General features: G+C 47.4%; 1 protein-coding gene across 3 annotated transcripts in view; it reads right to left on the bottom strand.

Moving 5' to 3' along the window:
- Window positions 1-27,724, bottom strand: part of KIF1B (kinesin family member 1B) — a 135,129-nt gene that overhangs the window by 23,453 nt on the left and 83,952 nt on the right. For 2 of the 3 annotated variants that reach the window (XM_032231500.1, XM_032231501.1), the window contains exons 21-31: window positions 23,072-23,171; window positions 21,276-21,424; window positions 19,469-19,647; window positions 15,920-16,057; window positions 8,739-8,857; window positions 7,934-8,019; window positions 7,289-7,418; window positions 4,981-5,143; window positions 2,703-2,793; window positions 2,005-2,123; window positions 1,063-1,118 (exon numbers count right to left, since the gene is read on the bottom strand). In XM_032231500.1, the coding sequence (XP_032087391.1) occupies window positions 1,063-1,118; window positions 2,005-2,123; window positions 2,703-2,793; window positions 4,981-5,143; window positions 7,289-7,418; window positions 7,934-8,019; window positions 8,739-8,857; window positions 15,920-16,057; window positions 19,469-19,647; window positions 21,276-21,424; window positions 23,072-23,171 (1,330 nt within the window). Of the gene's footprint in view, window positions 1-1,062; window positions 1,119-2,004; window positions 2,124-2,702; window positions 2,794-4,980; window positions 5,144-7,288; window positions 7,419-7,933; window positions 8,020-8,738; window positions 8,858-13,765; window positions 14,015-15,919; window positions 16,058-19,468; window positions 19,648-21,275; window positions 21,425-23,071; window positions 23,172-27,724 lie in introns of all 3 variants that reach the window. The other variant, XM_032231503.1, reaches the window with a different exon arrangement.

Here is a 27,724-nt window from a genome sequence, read left to right as displayed (position 1 = left end):
ATGAAACATCTGCAAGAAAAACCACCAAGCTCAGAGAGCACTGAGCAGCCCACAGTTCGATCCTGCGCTACAAAGATTCCCTTCTATCGGTACTAATGTATTTTTATTGTTATTTTCCATTCCATGCCATCTAACTCCAATGATTCTCAGCGATCCATGAATAACAACAAATTCCCACAACACTGTCAATAATTTACTAAGACTGTATTACTCTTATTCTTCTCTTCCTTCCTAATATCTCTCTCCACTTATGACTATAACCATGCTGCTTGTATCTTTACATTTATATTGTTTCTATTTGTTTCCTAGTATGATTTGATAGCTTATTTGTACCCTATGACTATTACTAAGTGTTGTCTCTTATGACTCTTGATGAATGTATTTTATTCTCCTTATGCAGAGAGCATATGCACCATGACAAATTCCTTATTGTGTCCAATCACACTTGGACAATAAAGAATTAATTAATTAATTCTACCGGTCTGTCCATCTGTCTATCTATCTATCTCTAATCTATTCTCTCTCTAATCTATTCTCTCTCTAATCTATTCTCCATCCATCCATGTCTAATCTATTTTCTCTCTCTCTTTCTCTCTCTAATCTATTCTGTCTGCCTCTCTAATCTATCTATATCTATCTAATCTATACTCTCTCTCATCAATTTTCCACCTATCTACCTACCTACCTCTAATCTATTCTCCATCCACCCATCCATCCATGTCTAATTACTTTGTCTCTCTAATCTATTCTCTACCTACCTACCTATTTCTAATCTATTTGCCTCTATCTAATCTATTCTCTCTCATCTCTCTCTCTCTCTCTCTCTCTCTCTATCTATCTATCTATCTATCTATCTATCTATCTATCTATCTATCTATCTATCTATCTATCTATCTATCTATCTATCTGAATTATTCTTATTCTCTTATTCTATGTAATTTGATGCCAGCCGATTTCACCCAACATTGTGTACTCCCTGGGATCTTCTAAACATTTTTGTGTGCTGAAAACTTTGTTACTCAGAGGGGACAATTTCTCGTTCCCAAGAAAAACAACTCTTACCTGGCTTTGAGAGAGGCATGGGTGGTGGGAAATATCGCCGGGATGGCTGTGGAGGGCTGCGGAGAAAAGAGACCGTTAGAGTAACTGCTGTGTTATCTCACGAAAAAGGGAGTTACAATGACATCTTTTAATTCAGCACCACACTGAAGATGGACAGATCCCCTTGCACAGGTAGTCCTCGACGTACGACCACAATTGAGCCCAACATTTCTGTCATTAACTGAGACATTTGTTAAGTGAATTCTGCCCCATTTTACGACCTTTTTTGCCCCACTTGCTGTGAATCACTGCAGTTGAGACGTTAGTAACCCAGCTGTTAAGTGAATCTGGCTTCCCCCTTCACTTGGCTTGTCAGAAGGTCGCAAAAGGGGGTCACTGTAGGGGTGGGTTCCGGCAATCTCTACAATAAAAATTGCTCTGCACATGTGCAGAAGCAAAAAACCAAGATGGCGCTGCTTATGGCGCCGCTTAGAGAACCGGTTCAGGGGCATGGCAGGTTCCAGTGACCCAGGCTCCCAAACCACTACCAGTTTGGCCGAACCGCTCCGAACCGGTAGGAACCCATCACTGGGTCACTGCAACCATCATAAATATGAACCAGTGGCCAAGCGTCTGAATTTTGATCAACTGATCACGGGGATGCTGCAAGTGTCATAACTGAAAAGTGGCATAAGTCACATTTTTCAGCACCATCTTAACTTTGAGCGGTCACTAAATGAATTGTTGTAAGTCGAGGACTATCTGTAGGACATTTTGTGACCTGCTAAAGTGACAGCAATCCAGACCATTCCTAGAAAGGAAAAGAGAGGAGTGCTAGACTCAAGACAAAAGGGATTCTGAATTACTCTAGGCTTGGTTTTTCTCAACCCTACAAAGATGGAGAAAAGTAGCCCATATTCTCCTGTTGTAAGTCGAGGACTACCTATCTTGTTATCCAGGTACCTGTTGAGTTCCTGTCCCTGCAGGTGGAGCGGGTGGAGCTGATAGTGTCCAAAGACCTCAAAGACAATGGGTTTGGTCTTGATGTATTCGACAAAGGACTCGGTCACTTCCACGGAAATCTGTCAAGAGGAGACAGCAGTGAGGCAGAGGAACAGCTGGAGCCTGTTCCCAGTGTGCGCATGCGCAGAGCTGCCAGACAAGACAAGAACGACTAAAAAAGCAGGGTCGACTTGGGAGTAAAGCCACACCTTGGAGGTGATTGGCCCCTCCCATAGGAAACAAAAGAGGAGCAAATGAGGAGGGGGGCTTTTGCAGGAAACAATCCGTTCCTTCGGTCGTTGCAAGAGTGGAAAGTTCTGTTTGTGACTATAAGAGACCCTGTGCCAAGGGCTTCCTTGCTCTGGTTTGGAAACTAGTTATCTGGCAGCTCGCCAAGCAAGATAAGGTTCGTGTGGATAAACATTCCTGTGAAAGACTGTTTGCTAAGCCTTGTTGACTGTGAATGAAAGGAATTCACAGTCATGTAAATAAAGGGGGTTTGCCGGGACCAAGACTCTGCTTCTTGCTTTTTAAGGAAGCCTGGGGTCAGAACACCTATCTGGAAATAGAAAGGTTGCTGCCCATACTTCATTTACAGGTTATTCTGATCTCTGAGAAGCCTCCAAGAATCCCTCCAAGAAGATCACCTCATCACTTACGTTTTGGACATGATAAAATCCAAGCGGGGTCCCTCGGCCGTTATTTTTCAGAGGCTCGGTGGAGAAAGCTTCATCGTGCCGGTGGAGAAAGCTAGGAAAACAAGAAGAAACCAGGTGAAGGGTCAATTGCGCCATCATTGCCTCGATTAGCCATGTTCGTTCGGGCCCCAATGAGGGCCTTAAGGTCAAGGACTACCGGTACACCTGGTTCCACCACAAAACCGCGGACGACAAAATTGGGCTCGACGAAAGCGCGTACGTGACGTCATCACAGCGCGACGAAAACATCGCACTGTGATCGATAAATGTAAAAATAAAGCGAAAACCTTACCCTAACCCCCCCAAACCTAACCCTAAACCTAACCCTTAACCTAACCCTAAATCCAACCCTAAACCTAACCCTTAACCTAACGCTAAACCTAACGCTAACCCTTAACCCAACGCTAAACGTAACCCTAACACTCTAAACCTAACCCTAACCCTTAACCTAACCCTAACCCTAACCCTTACCTTTATGTGAATCGGCTTGCTTTAATTTTATTTTTATTTCAATTTTTAATTTTTTTCGTCGCGCTGTGATGACATCAAATGTGTGCTTTCGTCGAGCGCGCTTTTGTGGACCGCGGTTTTGACGGGTCACGGGTACACCCGCCATCACCCACATCAGAAAACAGAATAACAAGACTTGGAAGGGACCTTGGAGGTCTTCTAGTCCAATCCCTGGCTTAGGCAAGAAATCATATAGTTTACATGTAGCCTAGTTTAATGAAAAGAAGGACTAGGGGTGACACGATAGCAGTGTTCCGATATCTCGGGGGCTGCCCCAAAGAGGGAGTCAAGCTCTTCCTTTGCTTCTTCTTCCTCCTCCTCCTCTTCCTTCTCCATTTATTATAACAATTGTTAGGAATATAATAGTAAATTAGTTTCACTGGAGTATTGTATGTCTAAAGATAACATCGCAGATCATTTTACTAAGTCCCAAGGTAATATAAAGCATAAACGTTGTTGCGATGAATACGGCTTAAGATTGTAAGATTTATACATTGTCCTACCCAAAGGGGAGAATGTTAGGAATATAATTCTAACGGTTGGGTTGGCAATATATAAATCATATAGCAATGCTGTATCTGTTTCTTTAAATCATAGTGTAAAATGTGATTGGTTGCTGTTTTCCTCAATCGGCCATAAGAGGGAGCCAGAATGACTGTTAGCTCTCTGTTTCGTTAGATGCTGGGCTGATCTGATCTGAGTGTTTTGGAAGCTGGCTGTTAGAAAGTGCTGTGAGTTATTGTAAGTTTTACAACTGTTAGCAAACTTTGTGTACCGGACTGATTATATGATACTGGACTATGTTGTTTGGATTATCCCTTAACTGAAAGACGTTGATGACTGACTGTCTTATCCGTGTATGATTTGGACTGTTTGATGGACTCTGATACCTCTATTTCCACGAAAGTAAAAGCCTATTTAAACTGCAGTGTCTCTGTATGCTGGTTTGCGTGTTCTCCAACACAACTCTCACAACGCTTCACTGTACGTACTCACTCTCCCAACAGGGAGCTTACCTAACAACAATTTTATATTTGTTTATTTAAAATGTACTTTGCTCTTAGTGTGAATATACATTGATATTAACCATTTCCTCCTTCTCCTCCTTGTCTTATTTTAACAATTGTTTAATTTATTAAAAGAATGTATTTTCCCTGCTAGTGTGAATATATACTGATGTTAACCATTGATTTCCTCCTCCTCCTCTTAGTCTACCAATGTACTTATTTAATAAAAGAATGCATTTTGCTCTTTTAGTGTGAATATAGGCTAATATAAATCACTGATTTTCTCCTTTTCCTTCCCCCTCCTCTTCCCCTTTTGCCCGCTAAGACTTTCTCTGAGCATTTCCCTGGCGTTTGAGGGAATACATCTGGCAGCATAGCTTTCTTCAACAAAAGAAGAACTGCTGTGAGATTGCCTGGGGATGAAATCAGCAGGCCTCTCCCAGAGGCATCGGGATAGTAGTAGATGGAATCAAATCAGGTTCAAAGCGACATCTAAATGTATAATAAGCCTATTTGCAGTCATCCACCAGTGCTGGTGCAATTGCACCAGAAGCAATTAATCAGTGGAACAGCTTGCCTCCAGAGGTTGTGAGTCCTCCATCACTGGAGGCTTTCAAGAACAGATTGGACAAGCAATTGTCTGAAATGGGATAGGGTTTCCTTCCTGAGCAGGGGGTTGGACTTTGTGCAAACATGAGGACAAGGAGCTTGCTTAGACTTACTTGAATTGGCAGAAGATATCTGCATATTCTGGGAGGATCCCATTGGCCTGGAGCACTGTCACCCGGAAGGTAAAGACACTGCCCAGTTTCAGGTGTTCCCCAACCTCCTCAGTAAAGCCTTCCATGGCCATCTTGCCATCCAATAGGGTGCTGGATTTCAGGTCTGGAAAAAAATATTTAAATGTTTTAAAAAAGGAGCGCCGTCTCAGAATGGATTGCAACCATCTTCAAGCATTTTCCATTTGGAGTTACCGGATTTTTTGGAGTATACAACGCATCTTTTTCCCTCAAAAAAAAAAGGCTGAAAATCTGGGTGCATCTTATTCACTGAATACAGCATTTTTTGCCTCCAGAAACCCCGCCCCTCGTGCATAGCCTTTAGAAGGCTTCCAGAGAGCTCCTGGGGACTGGGGAGGGCAGAAATGAGTGAAAAATGGGCCGCCCAGCCCCCAGGAGCACTCTATATCCATGCCCTTTTTTTGACAAAAAACGGGCCCATTTTCGCAAAAAAACAAGCTCGTTTTTGCCCCCCACCCCCCAGGAGCACTCTACAAGCCTCCCAAAGGCTATCCATGCCCTTTTTTTGAAAACAAAACAGGCCCGTTTTTGCGAAAAACGGCCCATTTTTGGGAGGTTTGCAGAGTGCAAAAACTTTTTTTTTAAAAAAATTGCCTCTTCAAAACCTTGGTGCATCTTATACTCCAGTGCGTCTTATGCTCGAAAAATGCAGTAAGTCACATCCAAGATGCGTGCGGTCTGTTCTTTGCCCAACGTGGCTATGGTCATCACTTTGAGAGAGGTCTCAGATCCAGAGGTGGCCTTGAGGGCATCCAAACAGACATCGGGACATCTCTAAGTTTCAAAGACCCCTGGAAAGACTTCTCAGGAAACAACATGTGCTGCCCCAGCAACGTATAGCTAGTATAGGAATTAAGAACTGTCTCCTTTAAGAAACTACCTCATGGGAAATATAGTCAGACTGCCTTATGGGAAATGTAGTTCCATGACATGTGATTACATCTCTGTATATGATTGGCCTCTGGGCCATTTTACCTAGATGCAAAGTTTATAGCCAGTTTGTATGCCTTTGTGAACTGGAGTAGTAGCATTTGTATATCCGCTCAGCATGGGGATAAAATCATCGTCTTTTTACATATTGTGATGGGACACATTATGGAAAGTCAGAAGTATCTTAACACTGAACTGTAGGTTTTGCTATTAAGAATGCCTGTTAATAAACTTGGTCTGAAAGAGATTCCTAAGCGCGGAGTTAACTGCATGCCCCAAGCAAGCCTACAACGCCTGAGGCAGAACACAACAACTGAATGAAACACTGCTGGAGACCTTCTACTGCTGCACCATATGGAGTATTTTAACTTACTGCCCTTGTGTCTGGTTTGCCAATTGTACAGGGGCAGATAGGACAGCGCTCCAGAGGGTCGACGTCATTGCCCAGAGGATCATGGGTTGCCCCTCTCCCCTCTTTGGAAGAGTTTGATAGCTCCCGCTGCCTTAAGAAAGTTCAAAACATTCTTAAAGACCCATCTCATCCTGGGCACCCTTTTTTTTTTTGAACTATTACCATTTGGCAGCCGGTACAGGGCAATAAAAACAAGGGCAAATAGGCTGAAAAACAGCTTCTATCCCAGGGCAGTAACTATATTGAATTCTATGGTACACGTGCTGTGATGGCGAACCTATGGCACGGATAGTCGTCAGCTGCTCTTCTGGTTTCCAGCACGCATGTGGTCATTTTCTGGGCGTTTTCAGGCTGTTTTTTGGGCCACAAATGCCCCGAAAAAAACAACCTGAAAACAGCATCCAAAACGGCCTGAAAACGGCCCCAAAAATGCTCCCCAAAAATGTGCGCGCCAGCCAGCAGTTCTTCAGGTTTCCGGTGCTGCTCCAGCCCCTTGCACATGGACACGTGTTCAAAACGTTCTTCTTTTGGCACTTGGTGCCCAAAAGGTTCACCATCCCTGGTATAGTGCAATATCAGGCTTTCCATTTCAATTATATAGAAAGTAAATGCTTGTGTTTTTGTTTTTATAGTTATAATGTAGACTGAAGATGGCATTTAATTTTGTTGTACCATGTGTGTAACGGCAATAAAGTAAACTAAAAGCTGGGAACAGCTCCATGCAGAGACTGCAAGCCATAAAGCTTCTCTCCCCCTTGAAATATTTTAGGATCTGGTGCCAGCACAGCACACTACGGCCCCAGCTTAATTTGACGCAGCTCCAATCTCTCCGGGACCTCCAAGTATCAGAAGAGATTTTCTACATGCAGTGAGTTCTGCTCGGCTTACCCAGCTCGTTCATCCTGTTGATTTCTTCAGGGGGCGTACTGACTTCCGTGCTCTGGCCTTGTCCCTCGACGATCCTCAGTTCTTCCAAGGACAGTCCAGAACGAATCACGGACACGGATGAAAAGTTGCTCTGGGGAACCAAGAAATGGGAGATGCCTAGTGAAGATGGCCTCCCGCTTTCTTCCCGTACGAATCTGTTCTGATCTGGGCTTCCCCAGCAGCATGAAGCCGAGTCCTCATCCCGATAAACCCCTTTTATTTTATTTACAGTGGATTCCTCTCCAGCCAAGGTCTTTCCTCTCCTGCAGTCTTTCAAGTTAGTTCACAATCACTGACCTTTATCAGGCTTGGAGAGTGGCCAGGCCGATATCTTTCAGACGCCACAATACTTGGAAGGAACAAATTGTCTCCTGCAAACTCTACTCCCCTTTCGCTCCTCTTTTATTCCCTCGTCCCCTCTCTGCCTCCGACACAGAGCCCTCATCAGAGCCTTCCCCAAACTCCAGGATTGGCCCATCTTCTTCCCCAACCTCCTCACTGTCCAAATCTGCTGCCAACTCTGCTGGCCACTGGTGGGCCATAACAGAATCCTTCTTTGCTCCTTGAATGCCAAGACTATAGAGATGCACTTAAGTAAGACATTACCTTGTCGAAATACTCGTTATCAAATGAGATCTTGGCTGTGCCAGACTGCCGAACGCCCGAGCCATAATCGGGGGCCTCTTCATCGGCTATCGAAAAAAAAAGAAAAAGATCCGATGGAGGAGGATATTTGTAGCATAGGGCTGAACTGTGGGGTCCTTGATGCTCTCTGAGCTTGGTGGTTTTTCTGCAGATGTTTCATTACCAAACTAGGTAACATATCAGTGCAGAGCACGTCATCATAACGTCACCTACTTTGGTAATAAAATGTCTGCAAGAATAGCACCAAGCTCAGAGAACACCAAGGAGCCCGTGAAGGGAAAGAGGCAAAATGCAGTAGTTAGAGCAGGGGTCGGCAACCTGCGGCTCTGGAGCTGCATGTGGCTCTTTCATCCCTCTGCTGTGGCTCCCTGTAGCTGGTCAACTCCACAATTGATAGGACTTTTGGCTAGGACAGGTAGAGGAAAAAGGACGCCGTGCTAGGAGGAGACTCTATGGTGGGGGAACCAGACTTCTGGTCAGCAGAAGAAAAAGAATGCCACACTAGGAGAAGACTCTATGGTGGGGGAAGTGGACTTCCAGTCGGCTGCAGAATTGAATGGGGGGCTTCTGGTTAGGATCTTTGTGGCTCTTTGTGTGTTTAAGGTTGCCGACCCCTGAGTCAGAGAAAATAGCTTTCAAACGCCCTGACTTCCATGTTTAAAAGATTACAATTCTGTTACTGGCCCAAACCATGAACAAACCAACAATGCCATGAACCAACCACCAGTTACCTTCCACTTCGCGGCAGAGCCTGGCTACAACTTACCAGCTATAGCTTGGACTGCCACACGCAGAAATCCACGCACTTCTCCCTTCTCGCTGACAACAGCCACTCTGTGGATGAGGGGCACTGGATAGAGAAGATTGCTTAAATATACAAATGCCCTGAAGGGAAAAAAAGGATGGAAACCAAACCTTAGACTGTCATTTGTAAAACAAGAGTTACATTTGAATAATTTGAGTAGTAATGTCATTGGGTTGAGGACAAACATAGTAACATCTGTTAGGAAGTTTGAAATGAAACACAGCTAAAGGTAAAGGTTCCCCTCACACATATGTGGTGGTCGTTCCTGACTCTAGGGGGCGGTGCTCATCTCCGTTTCAAACCTGAAGAGCCAACGCTGTCCAAAGACTTCTCTATGGTCATGTGGGCGGCATGACTAAACACCGAAGGTGCACGGAACTCTGTTCCCTTCCCACCAAAGGTAGTCCCTATTTTTCTACTTGCATTTTTTAATGTGCTTTCGAACTGCTAGGTTGGCAGAATCTGGGACAAGTAATGGGAGCTCACTCTGTTACACGGTGCTAGGGATTCGAACCGCCGAACTGCCAACCTTTCTGATCAACAAGCTCAGCGTCTTAGCCGCTGAGCCATCGTGTCCCTTTGAAACACAGGTAGACTCATCCTAATCTTTTAACAAATCACTGACGATTTTAATCCATCTCACAGAGAACTCTCACTTGATTACATGACATGAAAACTTAAAAGAAAAACTTATGAAGGCAATTACTGAACACATGTCAAATTTTAACTCTTCTTCACTATGCATTTTGAAGACTGGAATGTTTTTTTAATATTTTAACCAGTTACTGTCGCTTTCTTGGCAATGTCAAGATTGCTGCTTACATTTAGAAGCCATAACAATGTTTTTAAAGGCCTTGTATTTTGCATTGAGAGGCAGAAACACTTTATGACTGTACTGTTTACATTTAAAACTTAACACAGCAATTTAAATGTTGCATTTTTGTTCAATTACCATATTTTTGGAGTATAAGACGCACCTTTTTCCCTCCAAAAAGAGGGTGAAAATCTGAGTGCATCTTATACACTGAGTACAGCATTTTTGGCCTCCCTAAACCCCGTCCCCTTCATCAAAATGGCCGTGCATAGCCTTTAGGAGGCTTCCAGAGTGCTCCTGGGGGCTGGGGAGGGCAAAAATGGGTGAAAAACGGACCATTTTTTGCCCCCACCCAACCCCACAGGAGCACTCTATAAGCCTCGTAAAGGCTATGCATGCCATTATTTGCCCCAAAACAGGCCTGTTTTTTGCTTGTTTTTGCCCCCACCCCCACCCCAACAGCACTCTATAAGCCTCCTAAAGGCTATGCATGCCCCATTTTTGACAAAAAATGGGCCTGTTTTTGCGAAAAACGGGCCATTTTTGGGAGGTCTGCAGAGTGCAAAAACTTTTTTTAAAATATTTGCCTCTTCAAAATCTTGGTGCATCTTATACTCCGGTGTGTCTTATACTCCGAAAAATATGGTAGCTTTGCCAAATGTTAAAAAAGAACCACTGGTCTTTGCAGCAGAATAAAATCAGGCATGGATTTCAAATTGTCATTTCCACCTCCCAACCCCTCCCAATAGACGGGCCCTACAGATATAGGGGCTCTATGTCACAAGCGGCCAAATATAAACACCTATGAATAATTAAACTAGGAAAAAGGGACACTGTGGACTAGAAAGATGGGAAATCTTTTTAAATCTATTCTGCCAGCGCCCTTGTGCTTTCCCCACAACCGATGGGAATTTCCTGAAATGAAGAGAAGGTAAAGCAATGCAAAAACACAAGCACAAATGGTCTGTGTATTCTACCAAAAGAAAAAAAAGGAAAAAAAAAACGTCAGTGGAGTGCAACACAAAAGGGAGGAAACACCAGCAATATCAACACAATGGATGCACAAACTGAAATGGCTGGAACTCAAAACGAAGACAAATCGACCTCCTTTTTTCCAGCCTGCTTTGCATGCTTGTTTCAGAGGGAAGCAAATCCTTTTTTAAGGCAGCAAGCAGCAGACTGAAAGGAAAGGGGAGTTAACAATGAGCCCAAAGATTGGTGAGACAAAGCCGCATCTTCACATAAAAAGCCAAGTCAGATGAGAAAATAAAAAGTTTTAATGTGGAAATAAAAAGGGGGGGGGGAGGGGGGAAGGATTGAAAGGCGACAAACGGAACGCAAAGGAAGTCTGGGATGGGTTGGAAAATGTCATCCCTGCGGATGTGGAGGCGAAGGCCCCATTTCGGACGCCTTCCCCAGCCAACAAACATCGATTTCACACGGCGGCGTGTCAAAAGAATCGACTGCAAGGACCGGCGTTTTTCCTCTGAGCCGCAAAGCGGAGGCCAAACCAGCATCCAGATGTGGGCCCCTGCATGTCTACAAGCTCTAGCTCAAGAAACAGGGCCAGGAAGAAGATAACAGATGGGAATTCCTAGAGTGGCAATGTCACAGCGAGACGCAGGGCGCTCTGGCCACAATCTCAAAACTCGCTGGTGTGAACCGAGTGCCACTTCTAATTCCTGGTTTTTAAGGAGCCTGCAATGCCGTTAAGCCTGTTTGGTTATTTCTAAATGGTGGCCTTGTTTAGGGTAAAAAGACAGAATGGATAGGCTCTCCCATCATGCTAAGCTGGGAGCCTTTAAGAAGCCACAATTGTACTGGTAAGGCAAAGCCATGGTGGTTTTCTTCACATTAACAGAACAGCAAACCATGTTACGGGGGACCAGAGCAACAGCTGCCTCCAGATGGGAGTTTAAGTAGAGATTAAGAAATCTTAGGTAAAGAACATATGTGCTAGTCATTCCTAACTCTAGGGGGCAGTGCTCATCTCTGTTTCAATTTGATTCACAGTCTGGGACTGGTAAAAACTTAACAGTTCGAGTCCTAAGGTAAAGGTAAAGCTTCCCCTCGCACATATGTGCTAGTCGTTCCCGACTCTAGGGGGCGATGCTCATCTCTGTTTCAAAGCTAAAGAGCCAGCGTTGTCCAAAGACGTCTCCATGGTCATGTGGCCGGCATGACTAAACTCCGAAGGCCACGGAACGCTGTTACCTTCCCACCACTTTTTATGTGCTGTTGAACTGCTAGGTTGGCAGAAGCTGGGACAAGTCACGGGAGCTCACTCCATTATGCACCGTTGGGGATTCGAACCGCCAAACTGCCGACCTTTCTGATCGACAAGCTCAACATCTTAAATCTTAATTGAGATTTATTGTGATGTTGATATTGACAATCAAGAAATTTTCATAGGAATGTTTTTTGGAGAGGGTCAAGAGAGAAAGTGGCATTATGTATGTATGTGTGTGTGTGTGTGTGTATGTATGCGTGCGTATGTATGTATATATGTATATGTATATGTGTATATATATATGTGTGTGTGTGTGTATGTATGTGTATGTGTGTATGTGTGTATGTATGTATGTATGTATGTATGTATGTATGTATGTATTTATTTATTTATTTATTTACTTAGTGTCACAACCCCTGGTATGCCCAAATATGGGAGGCAGTCTACTGCTTCCCTGTCTGGATGGTCTCTTGTGACGAGCCGATAGACAGAGAAAGGAAGCAGTAGGAGAACCTTGTCGCTTAGTGGTTAACACATCTGCCTAATATGTAATACAGCCCAGGTTCGAATCCCAGTAAGGGTATGGCTAGCTGATGAGAGCTAAATAGCTTGAAATAGATCTATACTAGTCTCCCTTTATTTATTTATCAGCACAAATACAACACACACACAAACACACACACGTACGTATGTATGTATGTATGTATGTATGTATGTATGTATGTATGTATGTATGTATATATATTGAGAAAATGGAACTAGAGGAACTATAGAGAAATGAAAGCTCCCCTAAAGCATGGTTTGAAGCTCAAACTTAGATTTTGATTCATGGTTACAAGGGAAAATGTGGAGACTGCAGTTTTTAGTCTTGTGTGCAATCTTCACACTGGGGCATACGTTTTAGCAGCTTCAACAAGCATCTGTTGCACAACTGAAGTGCTGGATTTTTGGCTGACAATTTGACTATTATTGGGTTTTATTGTAAGTCATCCAGAGTTGCATTTTCAATGGGTGGCCAGGCAAACATCGAAAATGAAATGACCCACCAGAATTAATTCTCTCGCCTCTGTTAAACACAACTCATTTCAATTCAGCTAAAGCAGGCTCCATTCTGTGTTATGATTTAGGAGAGGGTTAAAAATTTATCCAAGGCTCCCGAGTTACTGCTTTAATTTAGAAGATTTAGAATTTTTTAAATTAGTGGATGCTTTCAGAATTCTTTTTTTAAATTTTTCATTGGGTTTTTGCCAACCTGCCAGAGAGGACAAGGATGTGGGACACATACTGATTGTTTTAAATCAGTAAAAATGAAAAAAAGGAAGGTACCAGAAGTCCATTTTTATGCCACGCCCACAGTGGCCTTTGCACAGGGACCAGCTAAGCCTACAGGCTTTAGGATCATTCTAGAATACAGGTAGCCCTCAACTTACGACCACAATTTAGCCCAACATTTATGTTGCTAAGTGAGACATTGGTTAAGGGAGGTTGGCCCTCTTTTATGACTTTTCTTGCCATGGTGGTGAATCCCTGCGGCTGTTAAATTAGTCACATGGTTGTTAAGCGAATCAGGCTTCTCCATTGACTTTGTTTGTCAGATGGTCGCAAAAGCGGGAAATCATGACACTGCAATTGTCATAAGTATGAGTCAGTTGCCAAGTATCCGGATTTTGATCATGGGGATGCGGCAACGGTCGTAAAGTGTGAAAGTCCCTTTTTCCCCCATTGCTGTTGTAACTTTGTTGCTAAACAAACTGTTGTAAGTTGAGGACTACCTGTATGATGCAGGCTAGGAATTCAAGGAGAGGAAATCAAATTATCCTGAAATAATAAGTTGGGGGAAAATTGGCCTGTGATTTGCCTGGACAGGAAGGACACGCAGCTCATGGGAAAAAACAACAACAAAGCCAGTCCCTGCTGGTCATTCTTACAGTCGACCTCACCAACCTTCCCACCAAAATGAACCAAGGGGAGCGGTCGTAAAACGGGTCATGGCCGTCGCTGAAGCAGTCCAATCCCTCCTCGGTGCCAAGGTCGGAGCCCGTGTCGTCCACAAAGGCCTCGTCGTCGAAATCCGTCATCTCGTCCTGCTGCTCGTCGGCCAGCTCCGTGATATCGGAATCGGCGGTGGAGAAAGTGGGGGAGGGTGTGCGGTCAGCCAGGCGCTCATTCACACAGCCGTGGAAAATGGGGGAGCTGGAGATATCGGTCAACGGAACACTTTGATTAAGGCGGCAAGGGAGGAATAGAGGGGGGGAAAGGGAGGGGGAGAGAGAGAAAGGGATAGCTTCGTTCGAAAAAAAAACGGGCTCTGCAGCCTGCGGAGCCCAGCGCACAGCCCACCAGAACAACAATCACAAGGCAAAGCTTTTTTTGGGGTGGGAGCCAGAGAAGGGGCGCGAGACAAAAGCACAGTGTGGAGGAAAGGCGGACTCTCCTACGCTGAGCTGGGTGCGGATTGCAGCAAAAAGGTTTCTGGCGAGAGAAACCTAGCATTTCCACTAAGCTGTCAAAGCCAAATATTTCAACCCATTCTGCAAAACTCTGCGCATAGAAACAGAGAGGTAGATAGAATCGCTTTTGTTGTCACTGTTGTGGCCTCTCCAGCAGCCGAATCGAAGGAGGAGGAGGAGGAGGAGAGGGTGTGGGAGTCAGGGTCAACATCAAGGCAACCTGAGAGCTCCGAGGGGGAAGAGGGAATGGAATTGACAGAGAGAGAGAGAGAGACAGAGGCGGAGCCTGGGCCGTCCGTCAGCCCTCAGATGGAGAGTCAACAGCCCCCAGCTCTGGAGGTGGCTGATGAGGAAGAGGAGGAACAACTGGGTCCAGTGCCTGACTGCAGATGCGCAGAAGGCAGAGGAGAGCAGTGGAAATCTATGGGCCAGTCCTTGGGATGGAAGAGCCATCGCTGCTAGAGAAGCCGTACCCTAGCTCCTAGCAGGGGGCGGAGATGAATAGATGTGGCAGACAGCTATTCATCTCCCGGCCAGACAGACTTGTTAGCCTACGATAAGAGAGAAACTTTTTGCCGGGGCTGCCGGCGCTCCTAATAAAGGAATCATTGATTTAACTTTAGAAGGTTTGTTATGTTTGGGAAGAACAGTCACTTTGAATGTACACTAATCGGCATACATTCAAATGGAATTTTAAATCCATCTGGAGTCCCATTCCCGTAGGAAGCTAAATGATCAGGATGAAGACCATGCGATCCGTTCTTTCTTGGGGAGCTAGCTCACTACAGGCAGGGAGACCATTCGGTGAGGTAGAAGCTGATTGGCAACCCAGGCAATTTCCCCAATCTAAATTTCCACCAAACTAGGAAATAAGTTGGGTGGATTTTAGGAAAACCAGGGCAGCGGTACGATTTAGATTTTTTTTTTAAAAGAAAAAAAAAACTAATTAACAACATCCTGCTACCTGGATGGTTTTAAGCTGAACAAAGCCTGGATTATCAGCGTGGATCTTTCACCCTTCTCTTCTTCCAAAACCAGATCTCAGAGTGAGCAAGAGTGGCCTAATTTGAACTCCTGCCTGGTTGCTGGGTGGACGCGGCATACTCGTCCTCCTTCACCATGGCGGGGTGGGGTGGGGTTGTCTAGAGGCTCTTTTGAGCCTCCAGGAGGGCGAAAACGGCTTCCCCCAGGCTCCAGTGACTGGAAACAAGCCCGTTTTCAGACTTCTGGTACTTTCAATAGGCCTGGTTTTTGCCCTCCCTGGGTCTCCGGAGCCTTTCCCCAAGCCTACAGAGGGCGAAAAGAGCCTCCCCCGGGCTCTGGAGGTTGGAAAAGGGCCCATTTCTGGACTTCCAGGAGACCCATTTTTTACCCTCCCAGAGCCTCCATGCGGGCCCTGCACTTACCTGGCATGATGAATGGGCCGCGTGGAGGGAAGGGGCGGGTGGGGCCAGACGGTCCTTGCAACAACCGGTTCAGTGAACCGGTGCGAACCGGCTGAATCCCACTGCTGGTCCTGTCCCAACCATACATCTATCTAGGTGAGGGATACGGCAGAACAATGCCGCCCCGGCGGCCCAGCCGTGCTAAAGATATTCCCACGAGGCCGATGGGCATCTCTTCCGCATGGAATTAGGGTTCCGCCTACCTCCCAACCAGCTTGAACCAATGGAAGCGGTCGTAGAAAGGGTCACTGCCCGTCATGGTGTTCTCGTTCTCTTCCTGGGCATCGGAGGCAATCTCTCCAGCTCGGTCGTACATTTCCCTCATCAGCTCCAGCCTCTGCCTACAAAACAAAAGACGGCCAGGGGGTCAAGAGAGATAGCCTGGATCCATTTAAATTACGTGAAAGGTTTTCGGGCCACCTGCCTACCATCAAAGGTTGTTGCCTACAGAAGCAGGTTTTTTTTTAAACTGTAGCACCCACAGGGCTGAAAAGCCTCCTAAAGCAGCGGTCACCAACTGGTGGTCCATGGACCACTGATGGTCCGCGAGAAAATTTTGGTGGTCTGGAGAAAAATCTTTACATTTTTGCATTTTTAAAAATATTGCACTAAATCAGGAATCCTCAAACTACGGTTCCTGGGTGGAATACGGCCCACCGAAGTAATTACTCCTGCACGCTGACAGGATGGGGTCCTTCAGGCATTTAGCTTGGCTGCCTGTTTAGTAGCTCCAGCCCTTTCCTTCCTTGCTGGGAGTCTGGGCGCTCCAGTGAGCGGTGCATGAAACTTTGGCCAGGCTCCAGTTTGCAGTGGTCAAATCTAATGCCTGGGCTGGCTATAAGACAAACATTCATTCTTGGCCATTTGAGATTCCTAGCTGCAATGGACAGCAAACCTCGGGTTAACCCCAGGCGCTTCTCTCTGCTAACAGGCAGCCAAGCTAAGTGCCTGAAGGACCCCATCCCGTCACTAATTCATATTAGTGGTCCATGGGATTTAAAATGCCATGGCTGGCATTAGGCTGAGGATTATGCTCAATTCTTGGCGGACAAAGTAGCTCGGTTTCGATCGGACTTGGACTCCACCGCAGTAGATCCAGCTGAGACACAGGAGGATCATTTGCCACATCAGTTCTGGGTTGAGTTCCAGGAAGTTGCCTCTGGGGATGTGGACAAGGCCATCCGAGCTGTAAGTGCCTCCACTTGTATTCTGGACCCGTGTCCCTCCTGGCTGGTGGCCAACAGCAGGGAGGTGACACATGGCTGGATCCAGGCGGTTGTCACCGCCTCCCTTCGGGAGGGGCACTTCCCCGCCGCGCTCAAAACGGCGGTGGTGAGACCCCTCCTAAAGAAACCATCGTTAGATCCAGCCATCTTAAACAACTTTCGTCCTGTCTCCAACCTTCCCTTTATCGGGAAGGTTGTTGAGAAGGTGGTGGCCTTTCAGCTTCGACGGGCCTTGGAGGAAGCTAGTTATCTTGACCCCTTCCAGTCCGGCTTCAGACCTGGTTACAGCACAGAAACCGCTTTGGTCGCATTGACCGATGATCTCTGGAGGGCCAGAGATGGAGGCTATGCGTCCAATCCTGGTTCTCCTTGACCTCTCAGCGGCTTTCGATACCATCGACCATGGTATCCTTCTGCGACGACTGCGGGAGGTGGGAGTGGGAGGCACTGTTTTGCGGTGGTTCTCCTCCTACCTCTCGGACAGGTCGCAGTCGGTGTTAGTAGGGGGGCAGAGATCGTCCCTGAGGCCCCTAACATGTGGAGTACCTCAGGGTTCGGTCCTATCCCCCCTACTATTTAACATATACATGAAACCGCTGGGCGAGATCATTCGGAGGCACGGGATAAAATACCATCAATATGCGGACGATACGCAATTGTATCTGTCCGCCCCGTGCCAACTCAATGAAGCGGTGGACGTGATGAACCGGGGTCTGGAGGCCGTTAAGAACTGGATGAGTGCTAACAAACTGGTGCTCAACCCGGATAAGACCGAGTGGCTGTTGTGTTTCCCCCCCAATAATTTGGCTAATACACCAACGCTTAGGCTGGGGGGGTCAAATTTTATACCCCTCAGATAGGGTTCGCAACTTAGGAGTCCTCCTGGATCCACAGCTGACTTTTGACCATCAGCTGTCAGCTGTGACCAGGGGGGCATTTGCCCAGGTTCGCCTGGTCCGCCAGTTGCGGCCCTACCTAGATCGGGGGGGCCCTCACAACAGTCACTCGAGCCCTTGTGATCTCTAGACTGGAATACTGCAATGGGCTCTACATGGGGTTGCCCCTGAAGTGCATCCGGCGACTACAGCTAGTCCAAAATGCAGCCGCGCGAGTGATAGTGGGCGCACCTCGGTTCGCCCACGTTACACCTGTCCTCCGCGAGCTGCACTGGCTGCCTGTTGGTCTCCGGGTGCGCTTCAGGATAATGATGACCATCTTTAAAGCACTCCATGGTAGTGGATCTGGGTACTTGAGAGACCGCCTTCTGCCGATTACCTCCCTAAATCGACCAATCAGATCGCACAGACTGGGCCTCCTCCGAATTCCATCTGCCAGTCAATGTCGACTGGCGACCACACGGAGGAGAGCCTTTTCTGTTGCTGCCCCGACCCTATGGAACGAGCTCCCCATGGAGATCCGCACCCTCACCACGATCCAGACCTTCCGCGCAGCCCTCAAGATCTGGCTCTCCCAGCAGGCCTGGGGATAGGCTTCCAATTACCCGCCCGAGTGTTTGATTGCTGAATGAAAGTTGTGTTTTATTATTTTTCTTTTGTTCACAAAGTGTTTGTTTTGACCTTGCACTTCCCCTCCCCTGTGGTTGTAAGCCGCCCTGAGTCCCCTCAGGGAAAAGGGCGGCATATAAATCCCAATAAAACCTAAACCTAAACCTAAAATTATGAATTTAGTGATAACGGGATCGTGCAACCATTAGAAATACATTCTAGTTGCTTGATGTTGGCTGAAATGGCCAAACTGACTACCTCAATTAAAGAAAAGGACATAAGCACTTTCCACATGGCAGAGGTGGGTTGCTGCAAGTAGGGCCTGGTACGGCCGTACCGGTAGGGGCCGGGAGCAGCTGAGAGCGTACTGGTACGGTGGCTCGTTTGGCGCACCCGCCCGCCCACACTCTATAGCTGTTTTTATGGCAAACGGCAAAGTGCGTGTGTGTGTAAAGCTTGCGTTGCCTGCGTGAGCCCCAACAATTAGCTGGTTGTCGCAGGGGTGGTGGATTGCGCACATGCGCACCGCGCATCAGGCACATGCACAAACAGAATGCGCAAGTGTGTGATCAGCGTACCGGTAGTGACAGTAAGAGCAACCCACCACTGCCACATGGAAACCAGTTCTGAACTTCCTGCTTAAAGAAAAGGACATAAGTTATTTTGTTTCCTTAAAGAAAAGAACATAAGTTATTTTGTTTCCACATGGAAACCGCTTCTGAACTTCCTGCTTAAAGAAAAGGACATAAATACTTTTGTTTCCACATGGAAACAAAAACACGTTTGCGAACCAATAGGAAAGAAAGGTAAGTGAATGCCACCTCTGGACTACCTGTATTCGGGGACCCAACAGCCTTTACCAGTTTTAAGGAAGTACAGTGATGCTGGACAGGCTTTTTAAAGGCTCAGAACTGCAAATGGAAATGTGAGAAAAGGGGCCAGGAAAAAGACTCAAACACCCACCCACCCAGCAGCAATGCTAGAGACTGCACCCTCTGGTTCAAAGCCATTCCTTGCCCACCTGAGTTTTTCCAGGGACCAGTAGTGAGTAGCGCCATTCTTGAGATCCTGGACCTCTACTGCCACCACCGTGCGAGGGAAGGGGCAATGGCCATGGGGCTTGTCTGAGTCGGCGGGCATCAGCTCCGGAGGTAACGGGGAGTAGAGTGTGTCGGTCAGCAGAACGAACTGGAATTGTACCTGTAAAGACCAAAAATAAGAGGTCGATGTAGATGCAGAGCTAAACAACAAAGGCTTTTTCTCCCTGATGTGGTGCTACTGTGAAAATATGTACTGCTCTTGCATATGGAGGCTCTTGGAAGCCCTCAAGGTTGATGGCCACTTGTAATGACCCAGGGCATAGCACACAGACAGCACAGGCAGCTGGCAGTTCAAACTGCCCCTTTATTGCTCAAACTATTTCCCAAACGCTCCCACATTTCTGGCAAGTCCCAGAGCAAAGTAATCTCTCTCTCTCTCTCTCTCTCCTCTCTCTCTCTCTCTCTCCTCTCTCTCTCTCTCCTCTCTCTCTCTCTCTCCCTCCCTCCCTCCCTCCCTCCCTCCCTCCCTCCCTCCCTCCCTCCCTCTCTCTCACACACACACACACTTCCAGTAGCCTCTGGCTGTAAACAGTCCAACACAACACTATGAGCACAATGGCTGCAAACAAGAACTCCAGCAGGGCAAGGGAATAAGTCAATTAGTCCAGGAAGCAAAGGAACAAAGCAAGAAATCCAGGAAACGTCCAATGTTGGCAACAGCACACAAAACGCCATGAATTCAGCGTTTGTTCCCGACAAATGCCGCTCCCTATAGCGTCTCCTTAACTCTCAGTGCCTTATAAAGAGGGGCGGGGTGCTCTCCTCCCGAGTAATTGGGTCAGCCTGCTCTGTTCTCGCCTTCTCTCCACTCTCCGTGCTCGAGGATCAGGAGGGGGAGGTCCTTGCTCATCTCTTGAGCTTTGTCTCATGTTCACTGCTTAGCCGCTCTTGGTCATCCTGCCCCACCCCCCGCTTCCTCCCTGCCTACAAGCCGTCCCAATCCTGAAAGGCTCTGGCCAGCCTTGGCACGTTCCTCCCCACATTCCTCCAGAGCCAACGAAGCCGTTCCCTCGATCTCCTTCAGCTCCAATTCCAGCTGGTCTTCCTCCAAAGATTGAGGCTCCAACGGAGGCATGACACCACTGGTGGGCTTTACCAATTAGCCAATTAGCCTAAACCCAGAGGCTCCCTTGTTGAAACAACTTGATCTTTCTCCATTTAAGATGCGTGGACTTCACGCTCCCAGAATGCAAGCTGGCTGGAGGATTCTGGGAATTGAAGTCCACCTGTTGTCAGGCCTGCAGCCATTTTTTTTCTTTTGGGGTCTTTGGCCTGCCACATTTTCTATTATTCTGCTATGCTTTTTCTATGGTGGGAAAATGGGAGGGGGGATTGTACGGAGTGAGATGCTATGTAGGCATAACAAAATTCTTTCTAGAGAGCCAAGGTCATCCTTTGTCTCTGCACCTGACCGGAACTAGATGGGTGGAAGCTGTCAGCATGGTAGTGGGAGATGGGACCATGGGATGGACTTGTGGGTGTGGGGGCAAGATCTTGAACTTTCAACTGGGTGGGAAAAACTGGGAAGCTTTCAGATTCGGGTTTCCCCAGATGTGCCAACAAGGCTCTCTTAATAAATTGGAACTTTGAGGAATCTTTTGCCTCGGATTCGGATTTAATTTTGGATGATATTGGGAACCCTGACATCTGTCTTCAAGCGGCCAAGTTGGAGATCTAGCTGAACCTTGTGATTTATCATGGATAGCCTTGCTGCGAGATTCCCCTTACCTTCTTTTTCAGCTCCACACTAATGGCATTGCCTTCCTTCAGGTAGACTGCATTGCCCCACAGCTGATCTCTTAAAGAAGTAAACTGGTGGAATTTCCATTTGCGGAAAGCCCACTGGGCAAGGTCGTACTCGTGCTGAGTCCAAGGCACTGAAAAAGATAAATAAATGCAAGACACATAGGTTAGTTCCTAAGGTTTGCACTAAAGAAAGGGTCTTTTCTACGGTGGCCTGTAGGGCAGTGGCTGGCTGGGGAATTCTGGGCATTGAAGTCCACATATCTCAAAGTTACCAAGGTTGAAAAACACCACCTTAGGATTAACTCAAAAATATGTCCATTGTAGGACATTCTGACACTACACTTCCTGAAGTGTTGATTCTCCAGATACAGCTAGTCCTTGACGTACGATGGCAACTGAGCCCAAATGTTCTTTTGCTAAGTGAAACATTTGCTAAGTGAGTCTCGCCCACTTTACGACCTCTTCTGCCACAATGAGCAACACGGCTGTTAAGTGAATTTGGCTTCCCCATTGACTGTGCTTGTCTGAAGGTTGCTAAAGCGGATCATGTGATTCCAGGATATTGCAACCATCACAAATATGAGTCAGTTGCCAAGCATTTAGATTTTGACCATGTGACCACAGGGAGGGGGGGGCTACTGCAGTTGCCTGAAAAACGGTTGTCACTTTTTTTCAGCGCCATTGTAGCTTTGAAGGGCCACTAAACGAACTGTGGTTAAATCAAGAACTAGCTGCATTTTGAAGGGTCACGTGGCTTAGAACTTGTGTCTTTTCTAAGCTTTTGATGGCTTTTACTTCTTGAAACTCTTAGAAACAAACATTGTTCCCCTCGCTCTCTGATGGCAAACCTGTGGGTGGAAGTGGCATGCAGAACCATCTCTCCGGGCACACCAGCCGTCGCCCGTTGGCTCTTCCAGCTGGCCTTTGCCCGCGCAGAAGTGCCGGGAATCAGAAAAGCAGTGCTCTGGCATGCGTACGCACACCAGGAAACGGAGGTTCTGGTTTCTGGTATGCGCATGCATGCTGGCCAGCTGGTCCTCATGCATGGTTGCTCATCAGAAACTGGAAGACCAGGTGACCGTCGCGCATGCAGGCACCAAAAACCAGCAGCTCAGCTTCCCGGCATGTACATGTGGCAGGCACACTGGGAACTGCTCTTCTGGTTTCTGGCATTGTCCCCCCCCGCCCCCCATGCGCATGCTCACGTTTCGGCACTTGGTGCCAAAAAGGTTCTCCAACACTGCCCTGGCTTTTAAAAACATGAGTTAGGTTTTTTTTCCCCAACTGCCCAAATTACCAAATAAGGGCTAAGAGGGGAGATGAGGCCACCACTTCCACCTTACAAATTTCTAAGTCTTGGACAACTCAGCCACCATGTCCTGCAGGAAAAGAAATCAGTGGAATATCCTGGGGAAAAAAGAGGTGTAAAATGGAAAGAAGAGCTGCAAAGTTTCCAGCTGCAAAAAAATAAATCCCCTTCTGTTCCTGCATTGGTTCCCGGCCAGTGGTGGGTTCCGTCGCAACCGGTATGCTGCGCACAGGGCCGGGCGTCCTCATCGGGCACGCAAGCTGTGCGCGCCACTGCCCTGCGACACCCAGATGCTCGGCGGAGGTCGCACAGGCACCATTCGCTGTGCACGCCTGTGCAATTGGCCGGTCGCATTATAAACAGATATGGGTGGGGCAAATGAGCTCCTGGCTACCACTGGTATGGCCGTACCGGGCCGTACCTCCGGGAACCCACCACTGTTCCCATCCCGGCTCCATTTTCGACTCACCCTCCTCTTCCTCTTCCTCCTCCTCTTCCTCCGTAGTCTCGGCAGCTAAGGAGCGAGTCTCGACCTGCTTCTGCAAGGCCTGGAGTTTGCTTTCGTAGTCCTGAAGGGGAACAAGAAGAAGACACCGTGTAGGAGGAGACAAGGGAAAAGTTGGGGGGAAGAGAGGAGGGAGGGAGAGAGAGAAAAAAAAAAGGGAGAGGAGGAACACAGAAGGAGAACAGTCCAGGGAGAAGAATGTGAGAAACAGACCAGGTGGGAGAAACAGGCAGGGAAGACACTGTTGCATCCGGGAGTTTAGATTAATTGCCTTTTAGAGCAAAGGGCTTCGGATGTAAGGGATGAACCAGGCCTGTGGGCATTTCTTCCCCAGTTCAGCAAAGGTAAAAGAGATTTGGGAATATGGCAAATACGTTGAGGACCAATGGCCTTTCCCTTTCGGCTGCGTGTTCAGAGAAAGAAATCCTTTTTGCGGCGTTCAGAACAGATGGGCGGTCATTATCCAGGGCACGTGGTGAGCTGGACGCCAATCTAAGCCTTATAGCTTTCTCCCGAGTACAAATCAGACTGGGATTTGGGTGGGAAGAGAGAGTGGCGCGGTGGCCTAGAGGTGGAGCTCCCGCCTCACAATCAGCAGGCTGTGAGCTCGAACCTGGGTAGGGGCAGACATTTCTCTCTCTGGGCACGTTGAGAATATATATCTACTGAATATAACTCCGCTCTGGCGGCAGGAAGGGCATCTGGCCATTGAACAGCTTCATTCAGTTGCCCTGACTCCACCTCACCCCCCGCAAAGGATTACGGGGTCGTTAGAAGAAGAAGATGATTTGGGTGGGAAGGGACCCTCTGAAGCATCGTACCGGAATGGTAGCCAGTGCTCCGGGCAGGCTCCAGTACGCCCGTACCAGGGCGTACCGTCTGCAACCCACCACTGGAGTGTGTGTAGCACTGTGATGGCCAACCTATGAAATGTGTGCCATAGGTGGCATACGTAGCCTTTTCTGAGGACATGCGAGGCTTTGCTGTCAGCTCCAGTGCGCATGTGCGTCGGCCAGCTGATTTTCGGCCTTGATTTTCAGATGTTTTTCACCTTCGGGAGGTTTTCCTGAAACCTCCGGAGGATGAAAAACAGTCCAATGTGCAAACCGGAAGTCCAAAACTTCCGGTTTGTGTGTTAGGCTGTTTTTTGCCTCCTGAAGTCTTCAGAGGGAGAAAAACCACCTACCAGGCAACCCAGCAGTCTGTTCTCAAAATTCAGGTTTGTGCGTTGGGTTGTTTTTCACCCTCCCCAGACTCCTAGAAAGACTTTGGAGCCTGGGGAGTGAGAAAAACAGACCTTCTGCCCCCACCTCTCCCGGAAATCAGAAAATGGGCCATTTCTGGCCTCCAGAGGGCCTCTGGGGTGGGTGGGGGAGGCCGTTTCCATCCACCCCAGGCGCCAAGAAAGCCGTGCGTGAGGCAACGGGGGTGGGTGAGTGTCATGTGCGCATGCACAGGGGGCACAGTGCGGGGGGGCATTAAATTATAGGGTGGGTGCATGCTTTTGGCACCCAAGGCGAAAAAGGTTCGCCACCACTTTGTGTGTAGCCGTAAGAGAGAGCTGGCTGGTTTATTAGAGCAGCTTTTCAGATTAGCCCTTTCTTCCACAGATATATAGCCCAGGATGCCATCGCTATACAGGCGGTCCTTGACTCACAACCGCGACTGAGCCCAAAATTGCTGTTGCTAAGCGGAACGTTGGTTGAGTGAGCTTTGCCCCATTTTGTGACCTGTCTTGCCTCAGTTGTTGAGTGAACAAGGATAGAAAAAGAAGCAATGGGTGGAAACTAATCAAGGAGAGAAGCAACTTAGAACTGAGGAGAAATTTTCCTGACAGTGAGAACAATTTATCAGTGGAACAGAAGTTGCCTCCAGAAGTTGTGAATGCCCCAACACTGGAAGTCTTTAAGATGATGTTGGATAGCCATTTGTCTGAAACGGTATAGGGTTTACTGCCTAGGCAAGGGGTTGGACTAGAAGACCTCCAAGGTCCCTTCCAACTCTTGTATTGTATTGTATTGAATCACTGTGGCTACCTCTGGGAACGGACTTGTTATTATGATGATGTTTCAGGATCTTTTGGCTTTTTAAAAGATATTGTAATTATTGTTCTCCAGGCATCGGGTGCAACTTAATCCAGCCTTCCCCAACTCAATAGGCTTTAGACTTATATGCTACTTCCCAGGGCTCTACAGCCCTCTCTAAGCGGTTTACAGAGTCAGCCTCTTTCCCCCAACAATCTGGGTCCTCATTTTATCCACCTCGGAAGGACGGAAGGCTGAGTCAACCTTGAGCCAGTTGGTCAGGATTGAACTGCTGGCAGTGGGCAGAGTTAGCCTGCAATACTGCATTCTTACCACTGTGCCACCCTGGGTCTTGCAGCAACAGCGCTTAAGACTTACTGTATATACCGCTTCACAATGCTTTTACAGCCCAAGATCTGGCAACAGTATTGTCTGAAAATGAATTCTGGTGGATTTTTCAGGAGGGGAAGATTTAATTAGAGCTAGCACAGCCCCACCCAGGATCCTTAAAACAGCCACCCAGCTTTATCCTATTCTTACATTTTCAACACCCACACCCACCTCCCGCAAACAATCTTCCTGATCTCTGGAGGTTTTACAGGTAGTCCTCAATGTACGAGCACAACTGAGCCCAACATTTCTGCTGCTAAGTGAGACATTGGTTAAGTGACTTGTGCCCCTGTTTGCGAATGTTCTTGACACATGTCTATGGAGATTCTCAGTCCTCCAGATCATGGTTGTCTCGAAGGTGATTTTTTTCAAGAGGCAATTTGGACTTTGATTATTTTTTGAAGACGTTTCGCTTCTCATTTAAGAAGCTACTTCAGCTCTGGCTGGATGGTGGGGAAATGGAAGGACTGATATTCCTTGCAGACAGCTGGTCATTTGCATCCTTTTCAGAGGGTCGTTGAGGCCACTTGGAGGTTTGTCTGTGTCCTCAAGAGTTACCTGAGTGGTGCAAATGGGTGTGGAGCCTTCTTGGAATGAGGGGTCAAAGAGGCCATCTAGGTCAGTGGTGAAATTCCAATTTTTTTACTACCGTTTCTGTGGGCATGGCTCGGTGGGCATGGTGTGGCTGAGTGGACGTGGCAGGGGAAGGATACTGCAAAATCTCCATTCCCTCCACACTACAGGGGAAGGATATTGCAAAATCTCCATTCCCTTCCCACTCCAGGGAAAGGATACTGCAAAATCTCCATTACCTCCCCACTCCTGGGGGAAGGATACTGCAAAATCCCCCTTCCAGGGGAAGGATACTGCAAAATCCCCATTCCCTTCCCACTCCAGGGGAAGGATACTGCAAAATATCCATTCCCTCCACATTCCAGGGGAAGGATACTGCAAAATCTCCATTCCCTCCCCACTCCAGGGAAAGGATATTGCAAAATCCCCCTTCCAGGGGAAGGATAATGCAAAATCCCCATTCCCTTCCCACTCCAGGGGAAGGATACTGCAAAATATCCATTCCCTCCACATTCCAGGGGAAGGATACTGCAAAATCTCCATTCCCTCCCCACTCCAGGGAAAGGATATTGCAAAATCCCCCTTCCAAGGGAAGGATACTGCAAAATCCCCATTCCCTCCCCACTCCAGGGGAAGGATACTGCAAAATCTCCATTCCCTCCTGATCAGCTGGGACTTGGAGGCAGCGAGGGGTCAGCCAGAGGTGGCTTTTGCCGGTTCTCCAAACTACTCAAATTTCTGCTACCGGTTCTCCAGAACCTGTCAGAACCTGCTGGATTTCACCCCTGATCTATGTCCAAATCGAACAGTCTCTCTCAACAGGTGGAAGACTATGGTATCATCTATCTCCAGAATTAAAAAGCAGGAGTTCCAAGAAGGCTCCACACCTGTTTGCACCGCTCAGGTGACCCCCAGGACACAGACAAACCTCAACAGCCCTCTAAAAAGAATTCAAACAACCAGCTGTCTGCAAGGAATACCAATCCTTCCATTATTTTCCACCACCCACATCAGAGCTAAAGAAGCTTCTTGGAGGAGAAACGAAACGTCTTCAAGGAAAAACAAGGAAATCCAGTAGCTTTTCTTGACACCGTTCTTATATGAGAATCACTGAAGTTAAACAGTTGTTAAGTTAATCTGGTTTCCCCATTGACTTGGCTTGTCAGAAGGTCGCAAAAAAATAATAACATTCACATGACTTCAGGACACTGTCATAAATCTGAGCCAGTTGCCAAGTGCCTGAATTTTGATCAGGTGACCAAGGGGGGTGATTCGATGGTCACTAGATGAATGGTTGCAAATCAAGGATTACCTGCATTACTCTTATGTACTCGGTGGACCAACAATTTCAAGGGAACCAAGAAAAACCAACTATTAAGAATAAGGAAATCTGAAAAATTATTTTCATGGATGTTTTGAGTGTGTGGCTCTCTTATCCTTGATGGGAAGGAATTGATCTAAGGCAGTGAGGGCTAACCCTTTTGTCGTCACGTGCCGAAAACACCCATAATGCAATGCACATGCGACACACCCCGCACTGCGCCCCGCCCCTCGGCGCATGTGCGTGCACTCCCCCTGCCTCCCCCCCCCATTTTGGGCCTAGTAGGCCTCCCTGCAGCCTCCTGGGAGC

The sequence above is a fragment of the Thamnophis elegans genome, chromosome 15 (assembly GCF_009769535.1).
Source record: "Thamnophis elegans isolate rThaEle1 chromosome 15, rThaEle1.pri, whole genome shotgun sequence".
Classification (NCBI taxonomy): domain Eukaryota; kingdom Metazoa; phylum Chordata; class Lepidosauria; order Squamata; family Colubridae; genus Thamnophis; species Thamnophis elegans.
This window is presented reverse-complemented; position numbering and strand designations above follow the sequence as displayed.